General features: G+C 36.7%; 5 protein-coding genes across 6 annotated transcripts; 3 read left to right on the top strand and 2 right to left on the bottom strand.

Annotated features, from left to right (window-relative positions):
* The first annotated feature begins 1,256 nt into the window (after positions 1-1,256).
* On the top strand, positions 1,257-1,951 carry LOC116926788. Its single transcript, XM_045172156.1, has 3 exons — positions 1,257-1,410; positions 1,477-1,608; positions 1,673-1,951. The coding sequence occupies exons 1-3, from the start codon at positions 1,335-1,337 to the stop codon at positions 1,804-1,806; spliced, it is 342 nt and encodes a 113-aa protein (XP_045028091.1). The 5' UTR covers positions 1,257-1,334; the 3' UTR covers positions 1,807-1,951.
* Positions 1,952-5,833: 3,882 nt separating this feature from the next.
* On the bottom strand, positions 5,834-7,164 carry LOC123471182 (keratin, type I cytoskeletal 9-like). The gene is made up of 4 exons (XM_045172150.1): positions 7,069-7,164; positions 6,939-6,996; positions 6,811-6,852; positions 5,834-6,705 (listed from the first exon to the last, which is right to left on the bottom strand). The coding sequence occupies exons 1-4, from the start codon at positions 7,090-7,092 to the stop codon at positions 6,104-6,106; spliced, it is 726 nt and encodes a 241-aa protein (XP_045028085.1). The 5' UTR covers positions 7,093-7,164; the 3' UTR covers positions 5,834-6,103.
* A 2,198-nt stretch (positions 7,165-9,362) lies between these two features.
* On the top strand, positions 9,363-13,521 carry LOC123471186. Its single transcript, XM_045172154.1, has 3 exons — positions 9,363-9,480; positions 12,746-12,967; positions 13,041-13,521. The coding sequence occupies exons 2-3, from the start codon at positions 12,758-12,760 to the stop codon at positions 13,344-13,346; spliced, it is 516 nt and encodes a 171-aa protein (XP_045028089.1). The 5' UTR covers positions 9,363-9,480; positions 12,746-12,757; the 3' UTR covers positions 13,347-13,521.
* On the bottom strand, positions 9,926-12,362 carry LOC123471184. 2 transcript variants are annotated; one of them, XM_045172151.1, is made up of 7 exons: positions 11,762-12,362; positions 11,129-11,264; positions 10,950-11,057; positions 10,665-10,892; positions 10,368-10,591; positions 10,136-10,310; positions 9,926-10,071 (listed from the first exon to the last, which is right to left on the bottom strand). In XM_045172151.1, the coding sequence occupies exons 4-7, from the start codon at positions 10,801-10,803 to the stop codon at positions 9,956-9,958; spliced, it is 654 nt and encodes a 217-aa protein (XP_045028086.1). In that variant the 5' UTR covers positions 10,804-10,892; positions 10,950-11,057; positions 11,129-11,264; positions 11,762-12,362; the 3' UTR covers positions 9,926-9,955. The 2 variants fall into 2 exon arrangements, with proteins under 2 accessions (XP_045028086.1, XP_045028087.1); XM_045172152.1 differs by having other exon boundaries at positions 11,129-11,239.
* Positions 13,522-15,235: 1,714 nt separating the features above from the next.
* On the top strand, positions 15,236-15,822 carry LOC123471187 (the record flags this gene model as incomplete). The annotated part of the gene is made up of 3 exons (XM_045172155.1): positions 15,236-15,493; positions 15,564-15,660; positions 15,723-15,822. Coding segments are annotated over exons 1-3 (450 nt in total), but the record flags the coding sequence as incomplete, so codon positions are not given.
* Positions 15,823-16,620: the final 798 nt, after the last annotated feature.

Raw genomic sequence — 16,620 nt, 5'->3', positions numbered from 1 at the left:
TTCAAGGAACAAAAGGAATGGTGCGAACAAAGAGAAGAGACGAAATAGCCATCCATGCGAGAAAAAAAAAGATGTCAGTTCTTCACGTTTTGTGACCAAAAACCTTCAGCCATCCCCTCTTTTAATATTCCTTAATAGATTTATGGCACGGGAATTCCCAAAACTAATGCTTAAAAGTAACTTTGTTGCTCATTGTTTTATTTTTTTTGCATTCACGGATTGAAGGAAAATAAGGCTTCTTCCGTGACATGGGTAACACACACGGACAGTGAGCATAGATATGCGACACCCCACCTTAAAATCAGCCTTTTAATTAACCTTAAGAGGTTTGCACAGTCCTAAAATTCATTGTCAGCGGTATTGCACTTATATTTGCTAAAAGTGTTTAGTGCCGTCATTCGTAGGTGTGAACTCGTCGGGAAGAGGATCACCGTCCATCCAAGGATGTTCCGACATCTTATTAAGTACTAGAAAGCCAAAACAAACCGCAGTTATCCACATCTTTGCAATAAGTGTGAAACAAGCTGCCTTAACATACAGCTCGTGTATACGTAATTTCCACGAATCGTGTTAATCTTCTGGCTAAACTTAAATTGCAATTCCCGGATGAGAAGGCCACTGCCTTATCCATTAGGTCATAGAGGCCAATAATATTACTCCAATGAGCAGCAGTAATTCGCAGTAATGAGGGTAACTAGGAAATTTGGTAAAGTCTCACAGTAAACACTTTTACCTATTGAAATACCTTTTACCTATTGAAATGCCTGCAGACTACAATCAACTTTGAATGTATCCACTTTTTACGTTTACTATCAGCCAACTAACAAAAGAATTTATCGTGGTATAGAGTATTAACAGCGCAATGTCATAAGTCTATTCATTTCACGTAAGGTAAACTGCATGTGAGCAATCAAAATCCAGAGAACAAACGTCTTTACGTAATAATGAAAAACTGTAGATATTTAGGTAAAAGAGAGAATTGGGACAGCGTTTGGGCAAACAGTCTTCCTTATGGAGAATGCATGTAAAGCCGATCTGCTAATTTTGGACAAAAACCCTAATTCGTGGGACACTTTTTCTAATTTGGGACAATTATATTTTTTAAAACTAATTCATTCATTCGATTCAGTTTTTAATTCTAAATCGATTTGCTTAAGACACCAAACGGGATGCAATAGAAAAATATTGCGAAATTTATGATTTAAAAAACCAAAACAAACAGCTGTCAAAACGAGACTTCGTCTGTACAGGCCTGTGTACTTGCAATAGAGGCAATTCACATCGCGGTTTCGCGTTTCAATTGTTTCGATGTCCGCCATTTTCTCTGGTTGTTTATGTCATGTTTGGCGTTGTCTGTATTGGCTGAAATTACGAATAACATTAGAGTTTGTAATGCACATTTTGTTCTAGGTAAGTCTCGACAAATTTATTAATAGTGAATGTGTCTATCTAATTCTTCTATTTGAAATCACACAGGAAAACCTTTTTACTACACTGGAGAAACACACCCAGACTGGGCCCCATCCCTGAATCTTGACAATATGTATGTTAACGCTAAGTCAGCCATGGATAGAGAGTCAAGAAGAGTAATTTTAAATGTTCAAAGAGGTAATAAAAATTATGAAGTATAATTTATTCATACGTTATGACAATTGTTATTAACTACATGCAGCATTTCAAGAAATGGTACAAGAGCCCGAACAAGTGCCAATTGAAAATGTGCACCTTAATGAGGAAGTGGTTAATATTTCATTAACTGAAGGTCATGAAGAACTTTTCCCTCCACTGTGTACTGAAGCTGAATAATAATTCTATAATTTGACCGTCACTAGTAACAGAAGAGTCTTGATCAGATAATGGCTCCAGAATTTCTATTTCAAATATTTCTGTGTCACCCATGACAGCCCTACAGAAAAGATTTTTTTTAAATACAAGAAATGTGATCTGGAAACAGAAATTGCTACACATACTAACCAAGATACGTAGCAATTAACTGACACAAAAAAAATTAAAAAAAATAAAACACTGATTCACAAAATCCACTTTGTATTGGGAAACCCTTTCAGCCAATACAGACAACGCAAAACATAACATAAACAACCAGAGAAAATGGCGGACATCGAAACAATTGACACGCGAAACCGTGATGTGAATTGCCTCTATCGAAACTTATGTCAACAAAAAAATATTTATTTTTTATAAATTTATATCATACTGTTCTCTTTAAGTAGCCAATAGGCCATCATATCATGGTAAAAAACAAAAAAAATAAACGTGCCTGGAATTTTCGAGAAAATAGCATAGAAATTGCCGCAAGTATGCCGTAATGTTCAAGTTATGAACCGAAAAAAATCACCTAAAATTTACTATGTCCTAGCCAGTATTAAAGTAACCATGTTCCTAAAGTGTATCTTTACAAGGCGGTAAAGTGTGTTACTACTGCAGGCCAACAATATTAATCTAATTGGTGATTGATTTTGAATGCTTTTTTCCATAAGCACCCATGGCGCTAAATCTGGACAGCAGACTACGTAAATATGGATAAATTGTACATACATTGCTGTTCGTATGGCAGTGACACAGTGGTAGAGTATTAGTCTTTGAATTCTACAGTCATTGGTTCAAATCTGATTAGTGATAGAATATTATTGGGTATTTAAATTTTCAACTAACTTTTTATTAACCATAAGGATTTCTAATTTTTTTTGCCACACATTGTTACTTCACCAAAATCATTTAAAACTAAAATTGTTTCAAGTAATATTGACATCGCCGGGTGGTCTTAAAATTCATTTATCAATCGGAAGAATTCATAACCAAAGCCAGCTAACAATATTCATCTAATCTGCAATCGCAGTTCTAATAATTTTTTTACATCAACTTCCATGACGCTAATTTGGGACAGCAAACTGTACACTAAATGGCTCGTCATTATTTTAAGTTACGTTTGCTGTGGTGCTGGCATGGTATAGGAACATGGTACCGACGCGTAGATGAGAGAGCGTAAATAGGACGAAAACTGGAATCGTCAAAATCGGCAACTCTGGCCGGGTGTGTAGCGGAGTAGTCTATTTTAACATGGGGTCTTATGGGACTACCCCCTTTGAAGCCCTAAATTTATGTACTTAAAATTGTTTTTCAATTTCTAACATTTTTTATCGTGCGTAGAATAATTTTTTTTACAAAGTACATTTTATTAATTATAATTGAAAAATGTAGAAATAATTAAAAAAAAAAAACTGTCCAAGAATTTTGAACCTTCCTAAACTTTCCACTTCTGCTTTACTGTTCCACATTATCGGTTAAGTGTGGAATTTGTTTATTGGAATTTTTGTTCCGAAGAGCTCTGTATGTGTCCGACTTGTACAGTATCCTCCACAAAAAAGAGGCACCCCCCCGGTAGCCCAAAAAATAAAAATTACTTATGAGCGCTAGATGGCATAGTTTTTAATTGCAAAATACAAACAAAAAAAAAGCATGCATTTTTTTTTTGTTTTGACTGCAAAAACGAGACGGTTGCCATGATTTCAGTATTTTTTGCTGCGAGCAAAATTTGGAAAACGGAGAATTAAAGAAAAAAGTCGGGGAAAGCCTAACTTCTGAATTGTTACCTTTCCCCCACCCCGACTTTTTTCTCAAGTTTTCCGTTTTCCATATTTCCTCGCGACATGAAAACTTATTGGGAACCATGGCAACCATTTTAAGCTGTGTGATTTCGACGGACGCGAAAGATTCCCGAAAAAAAGAAGAAGATTTTGCCCATACACAGACCGCTTGGCAAAATCTTACTGAAAAAGACGCTTATCGTAAAAAATTAGCGAATGACAAAAAGACTTCAATTATGCTTTAAAGCTATCGGCTGGTGGAAGAAATATTAAACATATTTCATTTGTCAGTTTGTTTAAATTAAATAAATCCTCTTTAAAAAAAAAATTTTTTTAAATGTTTTCTTAGATTTATTTTCTAAATGCTATAATTTTATCCGTTTTTTAAAATCGTATGTAACCAACAAGTTTTCATGTTGCGAGAAAATATGGAAAATGGAAAACTGAAAAAAAAAAGTCGGGGTGGGGGAAAGGTAACAATTCAGAGGTTAGCCTTTCCCCGACTTTTTTCTTGAATTCTCCGTTTTCCAAATTTTGCTCGCAGCAAAAAATACTGAAATCATGGCAACCGTCTCGTTTTTGCAGTCAAAACAAAGAAAAAAAAAGTTGCATGCTTTTTTTTGTTTGTATTTTGCAATTAAAAACTATGCCATCTAACGCTCATTAGTAATTTTTATTTTTTGGGCTACCGGGGGGGTGCCTCTTTTTTGTGGAGGATACTGTACATCAATACAATCTACACAAATTTTTGCGTTCCGGCTGTGATCCGTTCGTTGCAGCTCTTATACCTAGGACAATTAGTAATTTGAAATTTTTTTTAGCACTATTTATACTTACTTTTTAAAACCCGTACAAAATCGTACTGTGGGATCACAATTAAATTTGCAATTGAAAATTAGAAATGGGAGTCTAATTGTAAATATTTTATTGTTTTGATTATATGTAATCATACTTTATATGTTAATAAACGTGTCTTTCAAATTTAAATGTTTTTTATGTAGATTTACTATTCTTTTTTAAATTTAGGGGTTACTCAAATCGGTTAAACGTCGAAATTTTTCGCCGTGTTTAACACAGCGCTTATGGCGGTACGCGTTATCTTAAAATTAATGCTGCATATAAACGAAATAATATTAAAATCCTCATATACTCTTGTTTTTTAGCCCATATAACCTAGTTTACTTTGCTTTTATTCGATTTTATGAGAATAACACAGCAGAAAAGTTATTTACATTAGAAAAAACTACCCTTTTTCAAATTTCCCAAATGTTTTACAACACACCCGCCGGGTGTGCGTTTATATGCAGCATTAATTTTAAGACTAAAATTTCGACGAATAATTTTAAGAAAAAATTTCGACGAATAATTTTCAGAAAAAATTTCGACGCGGAAACCGATTTGAGTAACTCCTAAATTTAAAAAAAAAAGTAAATCTACATAAAAAACATTGAAATTTGAAACACACGTTTATTAACATATAAAGTTTGATTACATGTAATCAAAACAAAAAAATATTTACAATTACCCCCATTTCCGATTCTAGGAAACCGCTGAAAATGGAAAAAGCAAAAGAAAGACCTGTACAAAAATTATCTCGAAGTTTTGAAACTATATAACGAGAAAAATAACGAAAAACATAATATACTAAATAACGTATTAAGTAAACGATTACATTAAAAAAAATAATATTTAACGAATAATGACAAAGATGGAAAAAAAAAATAACGACACAATACTAGTAAAGCCTTCCCGTTTTTTCAAAATCTGAAAAAAACGACATCTCTTAGAGTTCGACCAAAAAAACAAAATATTTTTTTGATGTAAGGAAAATATTTGTTCCCCGTAAAATCAGTCGTTTTTAATTAAACGAAACCAAAAAATTGCTGGCGCGTCAGCATTGCTCATTTGTTTTACACGTTTATTCGAAGAACTTTAAACCCAACGAGAAAAAAAAATCTGATTTTCGGGAATGCTGTTGAATTCTGAATCAAAATCGTGTATTTTAACTTGATGTAGAATTTAGTAAAAAATGGGGAAATTGGACGGCCACAGCTTTCTTTATAAAAATCCCCAGTCATTGGCTGTCAATAAACATGTATGCAACTACTCCCGTGTTACCTGGGCACATAACTAAATCAGTATTGAGAGTATATGCTTAAAGTGGCAACACAACCGGCAAAACAACTAGAAATTCAACAATATATTGTGAAACAGAAAAAAAATTGTGATTTTATGAAAAAACGTTTATTTTCCGGAATCGTTTCACTGGAACAAGGGGTAAACATTTCTTTGCAGGTTGTGTCTATTGCCATATGGCTAATTCGATTGGAGTGGGACGAATACAGATATGAAGATGCCATTGAATATGTGTCCTAGCTGCATGGAATATAACATTTTTGCTAACTTTCCTTTCATCGTATTTTTTGGTAAACATTTCGAAAGAAACTAGTACGAATGTTTAGCAAACCATGTCACTGCCAATGTTGAACTAATCTTTCTTAACGACCGTAGCCTTTTCCAGCAGAATGACTTCCATAAGCTCCCCTTATCGGCGCAGAATGACCTCCATATCCTCCACCCCTATGCGATCCGTGGCCACCGTAACCTTTGGCTGCCGATGCTGCATGACCTCCATATCCTCCGCTGGTTGGCAAAGCATGACCACCGTATCCTCCGTTCATTGACGCAACACGACCACCATATCCTCCGCTCACAGGTGACGCGTGATTGTTGCTGTAGCCTCCACTCTTAGGCCGACGGACCACTTGACTACTGCCGTACCCTCCGCTTGCAGGAGAAGGATGCCCTCCGTATCCTCCACCAACTGGTGCACCATGTCCATCATACGCACCACTAACGGGGGCAGCATGACTACTGAAATGCCCTCCACCCACGGGTGATGTGTGAGCACCGTATCCTCCGCTGATTGGCGCAATTTGACCTCCGTACCCCCCCCTCACGGGTGTTGTGTGACTGCTGTGGTGTCCTCCTATCATCGGAGAGACGTTGCCTACGTATCCTCCATGCGTCGAATGGCCAGCGTGTCCCGAACTCATCGGTAATGTATGACCACCGCCATGTCCTAGACTTTGTTGGCCACCTTATAATTATACAAGTTCATAACTTGATTTATAAAATTTTGTAGCTGTGAATATCTATTTTCCTTGTCCTGGTTGGTCTCGGACGTGCAAGGAGCATCACTTACCATAGCCACCGTAACCACCTCCACTCCCGCCGCCTCCTCTTCCTACACATCAAAATCAATAAATAGATATTGGATCTAATCTTCGAAATATTACTAAAAGTAATAGAATTTTGTTGAGTTTTTAAAACCTTTTTTATGGGCGTCGGATGCCGAGAAAACCAAAGCAGCTACCAGCAACGTTGTCCACTGCAAAATGGAACAAATTTGAATTAAAACCAAAATCAATGATATCTGCTTTTACAATAGAATCAAACAAACCATAACATTGGAGAATGAGCACATTTTGATGAAGATTGCGTTGCGTTAGAGATTGGTATTTGCAAATGCACGGTTTGCAACTGAAGAGCAGAAGATTTGCAGCGGCCTTTTTATATCGAACGCCGAGAAAAAGACCTTCGGAAACGTCAGCAAAAAAAAAAAAAATAAAAATAACAAATTGTATAAACTGCTCGTGCAAAACACGTCCGCATCGCCTAGAACTGTGGTGTTGCCAATGCCACCCCCGTCTCGTCTTCAAAAAAACAAAAGGAATGGTGCGAACAAAGAATAGAGACGTAATAACCATCCATGCGAGAAAAAAAAAGATGTCAGTTCTTCACGTTTTGTGACCAAAAACCTTCAGCCATCCCCTCTTTTAATATTCCTTAATAGGTTTATGGCGCGGGAATTCCCAAGACCAATGCTTAAAAGTACCCTTTTTGCTCATTGTTTTTTTTTGTTTTGCATCCACGGATTGAAGGAAAAGGCTTCTTCCGTGACATGTGTAACACACCGAGGGGTTGGCAACTGATTTGAATCTCGTACACCCTGTCGAGAATCAGTTTAAATCTTAAGCCAAAATTTTGAATCTAAGCCAAAATGTTTGAATTTAAGCCAAAATATTTGAATCTAAGCCAAAATGTTTGAATCTTAGCCAAAATTTTTGAATCTAAGCCAAATTATAAATCTTAAGCCAAAAACAAGTGCGAATCTTAATTAAACTTTTGTGAATGTTAAACAAAATTAAAGTTTTTAAAATAAAATATTAGAAATTACTTGCGTTCTTAATTAAAATAATGTAGTTTCAATTCATAGAGATAAGTTCTAATCATATTTGCTTAGGCCCACCGACTCTGTGATGCCTGTATATCGATTTCGAATGATCGATGATCTGAAACGTCAAAAATTGTCGTCTGAATAAAGACACTCAATAGAAATAAGACAAAATGAGTCAAGCAGAGAATGTTTATGACACTTTTGAAAAATGCGGATTAAATTTGCCCATTCACATAAAAAATCTTCTTCAAAAGCTAGGCTATAGTAGCTTTAGATCTTTTGCTCAAGACCAACCTATCGATAATGATAAACTTCAAGAGATAGAAGACAATATTAGGATGCACGTAGCCAGCGCATCTATGATTAATAAATTAGAAAAGCACGAAAATTCATCAGCAGAAAAAATCAATTTATTTGGAGAATTGTTCTACGAAAACCCAAAGCAGTTCACGTTCTTACCTGGAGAAAGATCATCTATTATATCCGCAGTAGAGCTTTGTGCAAGCATACTAAAGGAGAACAAAATCCCAGTCTTACAAGTGAATTCCATGTTTAGAAAACATTCTTCAGTAGCATCTTCCCTAGCAGCAACTAGACCTCAGCTGGCTATTGACACCACCAAGGGCAACGCTCAGCAGTTCCTCACAAGCAGTAACGCAGCAGGGATGAACCAGCTTCCTATATCCAAAGGACGTAGCCTACTAGAAGCAGCAAGTAATAACTGGGTCCAACGCTTCAAACAAACAAATAATCTCAACTATACCTTAGAAGATTTTACTGTATGTGAAGAAACCAGAAAAATAGTTTGCGAACACAAGGATCATTTCAAAGCCACCACAATCAGGATGGTGTTCGACGATAAAGGATATTGGAAAATTTCTAATTTTTCAAGACATGTTACAGTAAGTAGGCTAAAAATAAAGCATTTGAGTTAAATAAAACATAATAACAATTCTTTTACCTAGGACTATCAGTCAGCACTGAAGCCGACTGGACCATCAGAAGAAAAAATTGTCAACGTAGACATAATAGACACTAGCAACAGTGATGGTGGGAATATCAGGAATGAAACTAAAACAAATGGAAATAAGGTAAATAGTGATGATGAGGTACTATAAACAATGCAAACGAATGGAAATTTGAACTGCTAAACCCTTGTTGACACTTTTTGCAGGAAACTGTTTCTTTACCGCCAGCGCTTGCTGGTGCTGGTAATACCAAAAGCACTGATGAGCCATCCTACAAGATTCAGGAGCAGGGAACCAACAATAAGGGACTCCAGAAGCTTACTGATGGATTAGGTAATAGTTTGGTATCAACATTTATTGACTAAGACTAAAAGTATTAATTTCTTGTTGTAGGATTTCGCTTCAGCAAAAAATCCACCAGTAAGAGTACCTATAGGGGAGACCGGGGCTAGTTGGCTTAGGGGTAAGTCGCTCTTTTGCGTATTACTTGGCGCCACTTAAAAATTAGAGTTTTTCAGGATAGCCGAGGTGTTAATTAATATCACTAGATGGTCTGTACAAAATTTTAATTTTGTCTGCACTTAAATGCTGACGTTGTACTGCAAAAACCGTTTTACGCTTCGCCGCGAACTTTTTTTTCCGTGCATTTTTCTTTTTCAGAAATAAGGTATGTAGTTGATGTTAATGAAATTTTTTCTTTAGATACCTTAGTCTTTTAGCTAAGGGTCAGTCAATTCTAAAATTCAATATAATTTATTTTTAAGTAAATATTTTAAAGAAAACAATGACCCCTACCCATGGGGTAGGTTTTTTTTTGGGGCAAGTTGGCCTTCCCACACAGCACATTTGGTTCCCCAGGACCTCCCAAGATCCTCTTAATTTCCTCCTCAGTCTTACTTGTGAGCTTCCTAAATTCCTCTAAAAACCATCTTTTTGGTTACCTGGTGGCTTCCTGATAACCTCCTCAGTACCTCTCTCACCTTCCCGAGGATCTCCCCATAACCTCCCATAATGAAACAAATTAACCATATATATACCGGCTAGTATTCCGTACCCAGCTCCGATTTTCAGCAATAATTGTTATGATAAAATGAATACATATAAACAAAACACATTTTTCAAATGTTTTATTTATTCATCAACTACATTTGACTTTTCAAATTCTGCTGACAGTGACGAAACCACTCGGTTACTTGATACTGCACTTTAACTGTAGTTTTCTCATCACCAGCAAGGTCTTTGTTACCGAGGACGGCACCTGTAGTACATTGCAAAATTTGTTACTATTAAGCCAGAATAAATTTATCTTTATCGATCTTTACCAGAGATTGCAGCATAGATATTCTTCAGATCAGAAAATTTAGCTTTCTCGATTCCTTTTGAGGATTTTCCCGTCCAAGTGAACTTAGTTCCAATTTCGTATGAGAATAACTTTTCCATTATTGCATAAACCGTTTTCTGGAGATTTATTCCACCGATTCGGAGCAGCAAAAGGATCTGAAAAAAATTAAAGGTTGCAAACGGAAATAATAAAAACTGAATATTTACTGTTACCATTGGTTGTCGAGATTGTTGGTCCTTCATTGAATTTTCAAGATGTTCAATAGCATCGAACGAATCCAAATGCAAAAGCAATTGCTGTTCATTTTCTTCGATTCTTTGTATTGTACAAATACACGGTTTCGGTCTCGAGTCCAAAAGATCGTCGATTTTTGCAGTCATTTCTCGAAATTGGATTTTTAAAAATTCCAAACTTCTTTTAGTGTAGTCTTGAAATACTTAAAAGATGAAGTACCAAAAAATGGATTACATTAAATTCAGTTTTAATAAAGAAATTGTTGAAAAAATCACCTGGTTCACAAATACTGTTGATGTCACGTTCAACTTGAAACTGAGACAAATTAGCAACCTCCACGTTTTGATATGCCTCCCGACGCATTCTCCTTATGTGAGCCTGAGATGTGCTGCTAGCAGTATTAACCCTTTTCATTATCAAATTGACCTTGAATAAATTGATGTTGACGTATGACGTTGACGACCAAGTTGTTTTTGTAACTATGATGCTGCAAGCCTGCAACACTGATAACAAAAAAAATTAATACAAATTTTGACTGTAATTCTTTTAAACTAATTTACCTCTAACTTAGAGCATCAATGCACTGACAAAACAAGAGTTCAGAGTGAGTAGAGCATGGAGAATTAAGTAGACTGTACAGTTACGGCCACGAGATTCAAATTTCAATCCTGATGATAGAATAGTTTTGCAATGCCAAGAGGAATTTTCACTACTTAAATTGATTTTTTAGATAAATTACCAAGGCAAGAATATCAGGTAATTCAATTCCAGAATGCAGCAATAGTTGACGAAATCCACGAGAAGATGTAATCCACTTTTCAGTTGAAGAAAACGATATCCAGAAGGCGAACTCGACGAAGAACGAAATAAAATGACTGCCAATTTATTTTTATCTATTTATTTATTTTTGGTCTACAAATTATTCTATTCCCGACCGTCAGAGATGTCAGCAATAGCGACGCAGAACGTCAGCCACTGCAACACCAGCCACTGTTGTATAACAAAATTACCCTTCCGCACAACTAACGGGAATGTCAGCGGTAGCGACGCATGAACGTCAGCCACTGCAACATTAGCCGTTGTTGGTTTACAAAAATGCCCTTCTGCACAACCAGCAGGGATGTCAGCGGTAGCGACGCATAAACGTCAGCCACTGCAACACCAGCCGCTGTTGTTTCACACACAAAGAAAAAGCGCGCCAAAATACCCCACACAACACAAAGCCGAAAAATAAAAAATAAATAAAAAAAATAAAAAAAAAGTAAATAAATAAAAAAAAAGGCTGAAATCTACTTGGAAACGACCTTTCGACGAATTACCAGCAGCAATTGAAAAATACACAAAAAAAATGCAACGAGAAATGTCTATTCACCGATCCGCCATGTTGGTTTGGCGCCAAGAATGGGAAGAATCCGCCACAAAACCCAGCAAATCGGGATGAAATTCGCTCCCAAACACCCAAATGCCACGTTCAGCGACAAGATTTTCTTCCGGAGAATGTCGATGGATGTTGAAATCTGCCTCAGCAAGCTGGATGTTTCCGATAAAGCCGAATGATCAGTTTTAGCAAGGGGTCACCACGCCGTCGCAGCCACGGGAAGCGAGCACTCGATCCCACTTCTGACACCAAATGTCGCCGGATGGCTGGGAAATTAAAGATAAAGTCACTGTTCGGCTGGATCACTCGCAAATTTAGTGTATTCCACACCTTGACGGCACAAATCCGGTAAGGTAAAACACAAAAGAAACAAAACTGAAATGTTGGAGGACGATGCTCTTCTGCCTGCTCTGCTCTACGTCTCGCGCCCAACTGCCGGTCTCTCCTTCCCTAACGCGTCTTCTATCGTTCGCCACCTAGCGGTCGGAATTGGGACTATCCCGTACCGCCACAATAGCGGCTAAGGTTGAAAAAAGAGTGATTGATCGTTTTACGTGTTGCCAGCACATCAAACGATTTCAGTTAACACAACACGATGCTGCATATACAGCTGAATTACGGATGGCAAAGTGATGTGGTGGATGCTATTTGTAGAAACAATTAAGAAATAATTCAAATAAACGAAACCAAAACAACAAAAAAAAATTCGCAAATCAAGCGAAAATTAAGAAATACTGATAAAATCTTACCATACAAAAGGCATCCTGAAAACATTATAAATAGAACAGCGTAAATTTTACGAATGATGCCGTATACGCAAATCCGATAACCTTCCTCAGGACAACATTGGGAGGTCTAATAAAAGCTTGGGAGGCCAAGAGCCTATTGGGAGGGTCCCAAGAGGAAGCTGTGCTGTGTGGGTTTTGTTTTAGCTTCTGACCTTGTTTATTTGTTTGTCAAAATCTTCTGTTTTTTTAGTGTTACACGAGGATGAGGAACTATGTACGAAAAACTGACAGGGGAAAAACGCCTAGTGAGGTTATCGAAAGAGCAATTGATGTTGTTCTTACAGAAGGAAGAGGAATAACTGAGGTTGGAGAAATGTTTCAGATTCCCAGAAGAAGTCTTGCTAGATACGTAGACAAGAATAAGAATGTGCTACCCTGTAAACAAAAATATGGTTATTCAAAGATTCGTCAGGTAAGAAATACATTGAGTTTAGGCTACAGGCATAGTAAGTTAGGCTAATGAGTGTAAACATTTTGTCGAACAGGTTTTCACAGATGAGGAGGAGGCTATACTAGTGAAATATTTGCATCGAGCAGCAGATATTTATTTTGGATTGTCACCACTGGACGTTAGGAAACTAGCATTTCAATTGGCCACCAAAATGAACATCAAAATTCCCTTGTCGTGGACTACAAAATGCTTAGCTGGCCCTGACTGGTTTAGCTCATTTCTTAAGAGACATAATACCACAGACAACGAAGTGGAAGACTGCGATCGCCTATACTGGCCAAAGGGCGATGCTCGTGACTGCCACCAGGTTCGCGTCGTATGTTCTAGGCCCGTTTCTTAAAGAATTTTATTATGTCCCTACTGATCAGATGCTTTACACACCCGGGGTTTGTGAGGAAACTATTGCATCAAATTTTTTTATTTTTATTTCTTAATCACCTGTAGCCCTTTGTAAAATCCCTTGAATTATTTTATAATTTATGTATAACTTAGCGGTTAGGAAATAAATTAATGTTCAACACACCCTTTTTAACAATTTTTTCTTCTATTTATTATAAATCGTGAAGCGCTGTACTTATATGTCAAATCGGAATAAAGCCTAAATTGGGCGCGAATTGGTAGGGGCATAAGTTATAGTCTAGCACTTTTAGTTTCCGAAAAAAAAAAATATCCACCTGTGGAAAAAAAAAAGTTATTTACGAACCGTTTCTGTCAAAGGTGACTCTCAACGGCCTCCGAGTCACTATCCTGAGTACTGTAGACATTGTTGGACTTCTCTTAAAAGAGAATTACAAGTATGTGTTAACTGGCAAGCTAAATCAAGAATGCATTGAAGTGTGTTATGTTTAAAGAAATTTTCGAGAAATCAATTCATAATTTTTTTGCATGTTCTAGCGCTTCTTTGGAATTATAAGAATGAGTGGGCGATGTGGCGATAAGCCTACGATGACTTCGTTTTTGGAGTTGTTTCGACTTCTAACACTCTATTACCCAACAAAACAATTTTTGCGGGGTTCAAACTGTGAGGAAGAAGAGGAAAAAAGTGAAGTACTGACATCGTACCATACATGGATGAAGATAAATTTTAACAACAACAAGAAGGAAATGAAGGAAAAGAAAGAATACTTTAGAGACATTCTTTTAAAAGGAATAGAACGGGAAATCAATTTGTCCAATGTTGCGGCAATCAATTCCGAAGAAGACAGCACTTCACTAAACCTTGATGAATCTAAAATGAACATCCTTGATTGCGACATTATGTATTACATATGTGGATACTTAGTTCACTCATACAGGAAAAAGGGGAAAACAACTAATTCTTCGTTTTGCAAACATTGTTTGGAATCGGTTGATGTGAGTCCAGAAGAACTCCCCCAAATTTTCGGCTGCCCAATTAACTAAAATCAAGAAAAAAGGAAAGTTAATTTTCGCTTCTTCCACCATGTTCCAGTTAATTTGTAAAGTCGAAGAAGCTTTTTTAAACTTAACAAAAGGAAATCGTGTATTCCTAAGAGACGCCTTTGAGGCTGTCTTGGTTACATTATCTGCCGAAAAATTACCATTAATTGGTTGTACGGTACACCAAAAAGAGCTGATGACAGCTGTAATCTTCCAGTACCTTATTTTACGATTTCGATGTTTTGCAAAAAAAAAATGATTGCTATTGTTGAAAAAAAAAAATCTGAAGCACACGCAAGAATGAAGACAAAAAAAATTACAAAATTTAATCGGCGATGATTAAATTGTTATTATAAACATCAACTGATTGTGATACAGAAATAAATTACATGTGATAAACATCTACGTTATATTTTTTTTTTTAGAAAACTAGAAATTAAATAATTAATCAAACTAGAAAACAACTACATTGACTGGGTTTGAAACTCTTGCACTTCGCGCACAATTTAGGATTTGACATATAAGTACAGCGCTTCACGATTTATAATAAATGGAAGAAAAAATTGTTGAAAAGGGTGTGTTGAACATTTAATTATTTCCTAACCGCTAAGTTATACCTAAATTATAAAATAATTCAAGGGATTTTAAAAAGGGCTACAGGTGATTAAGAAATAAAAATTAAAAAATTGGATGCAATAGTTTCCTCACAAACACAGGGTGTGTAAAGCATCTAATCAGTAGGGACATAATAAAATTCCTTAAGAAACGGGCCTAGAACATACGACGCGAACCTGGTGGCAGTCACGAGCATTGCCCCTGAGCGTCCTCTCAGTCTTATGGGGCTGATCGCAGTCTTCCACTTCGTTGTCTGTGATAATACTTTGTCAATTAGGAAACCCGAGGCTACCTCCTTGGCAAGAACATCATCTTTCAACAAACACAACTGCGACGCCTTTTTTGACAATTACGAGAGATTGTTGACAAGAGAAAACATATCACTTGATTGTGTATGGAATATGGACGAGACTGGTGTTACAACTGTCATGCCACCTGAAAAGATCGTTGGTCGACGTGGCCAAAAGCAAATAGGTTAGAGGACTATAGTATTAGTTTGCAGTTATTTATATTTTATATCATCTTTGAAACTACTTTTCTATAGGGGCAATCGTTTCGGCAGAGAGAGGGACTTTAGTTACCGTTGTTTGTGCAATTTCGGCTTTAGGAAACACAATTCCCCCTTTTTTTGTTTTTCCAAGGTAAATTTATAGTCTTGAAAGCAAGCAGTTTGTGGTATTAATTGATGTTATATGAAAAATAGAGTGAACTTCAAAAGATTGTGTTATCTGAACAGCCGCCCAACTCTAAAGCTGATGAGTTCAAGAAAAGCAAGCCAGCAAAGCGGAACAAAAAAGAAGTCAAGAAAAAGAATCATTTTGCCCAGAATGCGGAGGGCGTTATTCCACCACTAAAGAAGATTGGATTCGTTGTAGAATTAAAAAATGTTGCTTATGGGCGTGCGAGTCGTGTGTGGATGACAGAGGAGAAGATGAAAATTCATACGTGTGTTCAAAGTGCTCTGCAAAGATGTAAGGCCAACTTGCCCCGACTTCACGGGCAACTTGCCCCACTTACGGGGTAAGTTGCCAGCTGAAAGTGTCCGAATAAAACTGTTTTTTGGGCAGAAAGTTTTTCTAAATTAGCATTTTTTTTTACGCTACAATTTAGATAAGATAACAAAGCATCAGCTAGGCCATAAATGTTATCATTACAGGAAAAATTACAAGTGGTAAGACAGGGTGTGTAAAAACCAGGCCAACTAGCCCCGGTCTCCCCTACATGGCGGAACAAGAAACAACAAGGAAACATGATGTAAAAACTGGAGATACATCACCCACGACAATTAGTTGTCGACATATCCCTCCCGAACTGCAACGATTTATAGCTGTACTTTTTTCTCTATCTTGTATTCCAGGAGTTAAAAATAAAAGTAGTTTGACTGAAAATTAAGTATGCGGTAAACGTTTTGAATTAAAGATGGGTTAATCGTTTATTAATCCCAAACTGCAATGGTGGAAACAGTTTTCGTAAAGCACCAAGTTGTTGTCGTTAGGCTTATCATACCTATTGTGGATATTCTGCTTGTTAAAATTGAACATAGTAACAGAAGGCAAACATTCATAACCAGCATTAGGTTATCATTCGCACAGCTGATTGAT

Source organism: Daphnia magna, linkage group LG4, assembly GCF_020631705.1.
Source record: "Daphnia magna isolate NIES linkage group LG4, ASM2063170v1.1, whole genome shotgun sequence".
Classification (NCBI taxonomy): domain Eukaryota; kingdom Metazoa; phylum Arthropoda; class Branchiopoda; order Diplostraca; family Daphniidae; genus Daphnia; species Daphnia magna.
Note: the sequence above shows the minus strand (reverse complement) of the source record. Positions and strands in the feature narration are given on the sequence as shown.

Coding starts and splice junctions, on each gene's coding strand:
- LOC116926788 (XM_045172156.1), top strand. CDS start 1,335: ATGTCATGTTTGGCGTTGTCTGTATTGGCTGAAATTACGAATAACATT. Junction 1,411..1,476: donor TAATGCACATTTTGTTCTAG/GTAAGTCTCGAC, acceptor GAAATCACACAG/GAAAACCTTTTTACTACACT. Junction 1,609..1,672: donor AATTTTAAATGTTCAAAGAG/GTAATAAAAATT, acceptor AACTACATGCAG/CATTTCAAGAAATGGTACAA.
- LOC123471182 (XM_045172150.1), bottom strand. CDS start 7,092: ATGTGCTCATTCTCCAATGTTATG. Junction 6,997..7,068: donor GCTCATTCTCCAATGTTATG/GTTTGTTTGATT, acceptor TCCATTTTGCAG/TGGACAACGTTGCTGGTAGC. Junction 6,853..6,938: donor ATCCGACGCCCATAAAAAAG/GTTTTAAAAACT, acceptor TTTGATGTGTAG/GAAGAGGAGGCGGCGGGAGT.
- LOC123471184 (XM_045172151.1), bottom strand. CDS start 10,803: ATGAAAAGGGTTAATACTGCTAGCAGCACATCTCAGGCTCACATAAGG. Junction 10,311..10,367: donor AACAATCTCGACAACCAATG/GTAACAGTAAAT, acceptor AATTTTTTTCAG/ATCCTTTTGCTGCTCCGAAT. Junction 10,072..10,135: donor TATCTATGCTGCAATCTCTG/GTAAAGATCGAT, acceptor AATGTACTACAG/GTGCCGTCCTCGGTAACAAA.
- LOC123471186 (XM_045172154.1), top strand. CDS start 12,758: ATGAGGAACTATGTACGAAAAACTGACAGGGGAAAAACGCCTAGTGAG. Junction 12,968..13,040: donor GTTATTCAAAGATTCGTCAG/GTAAGAAATACA, acceptor TTTGTCGAACAG/GTTTTCACAGATGAGGAGGA.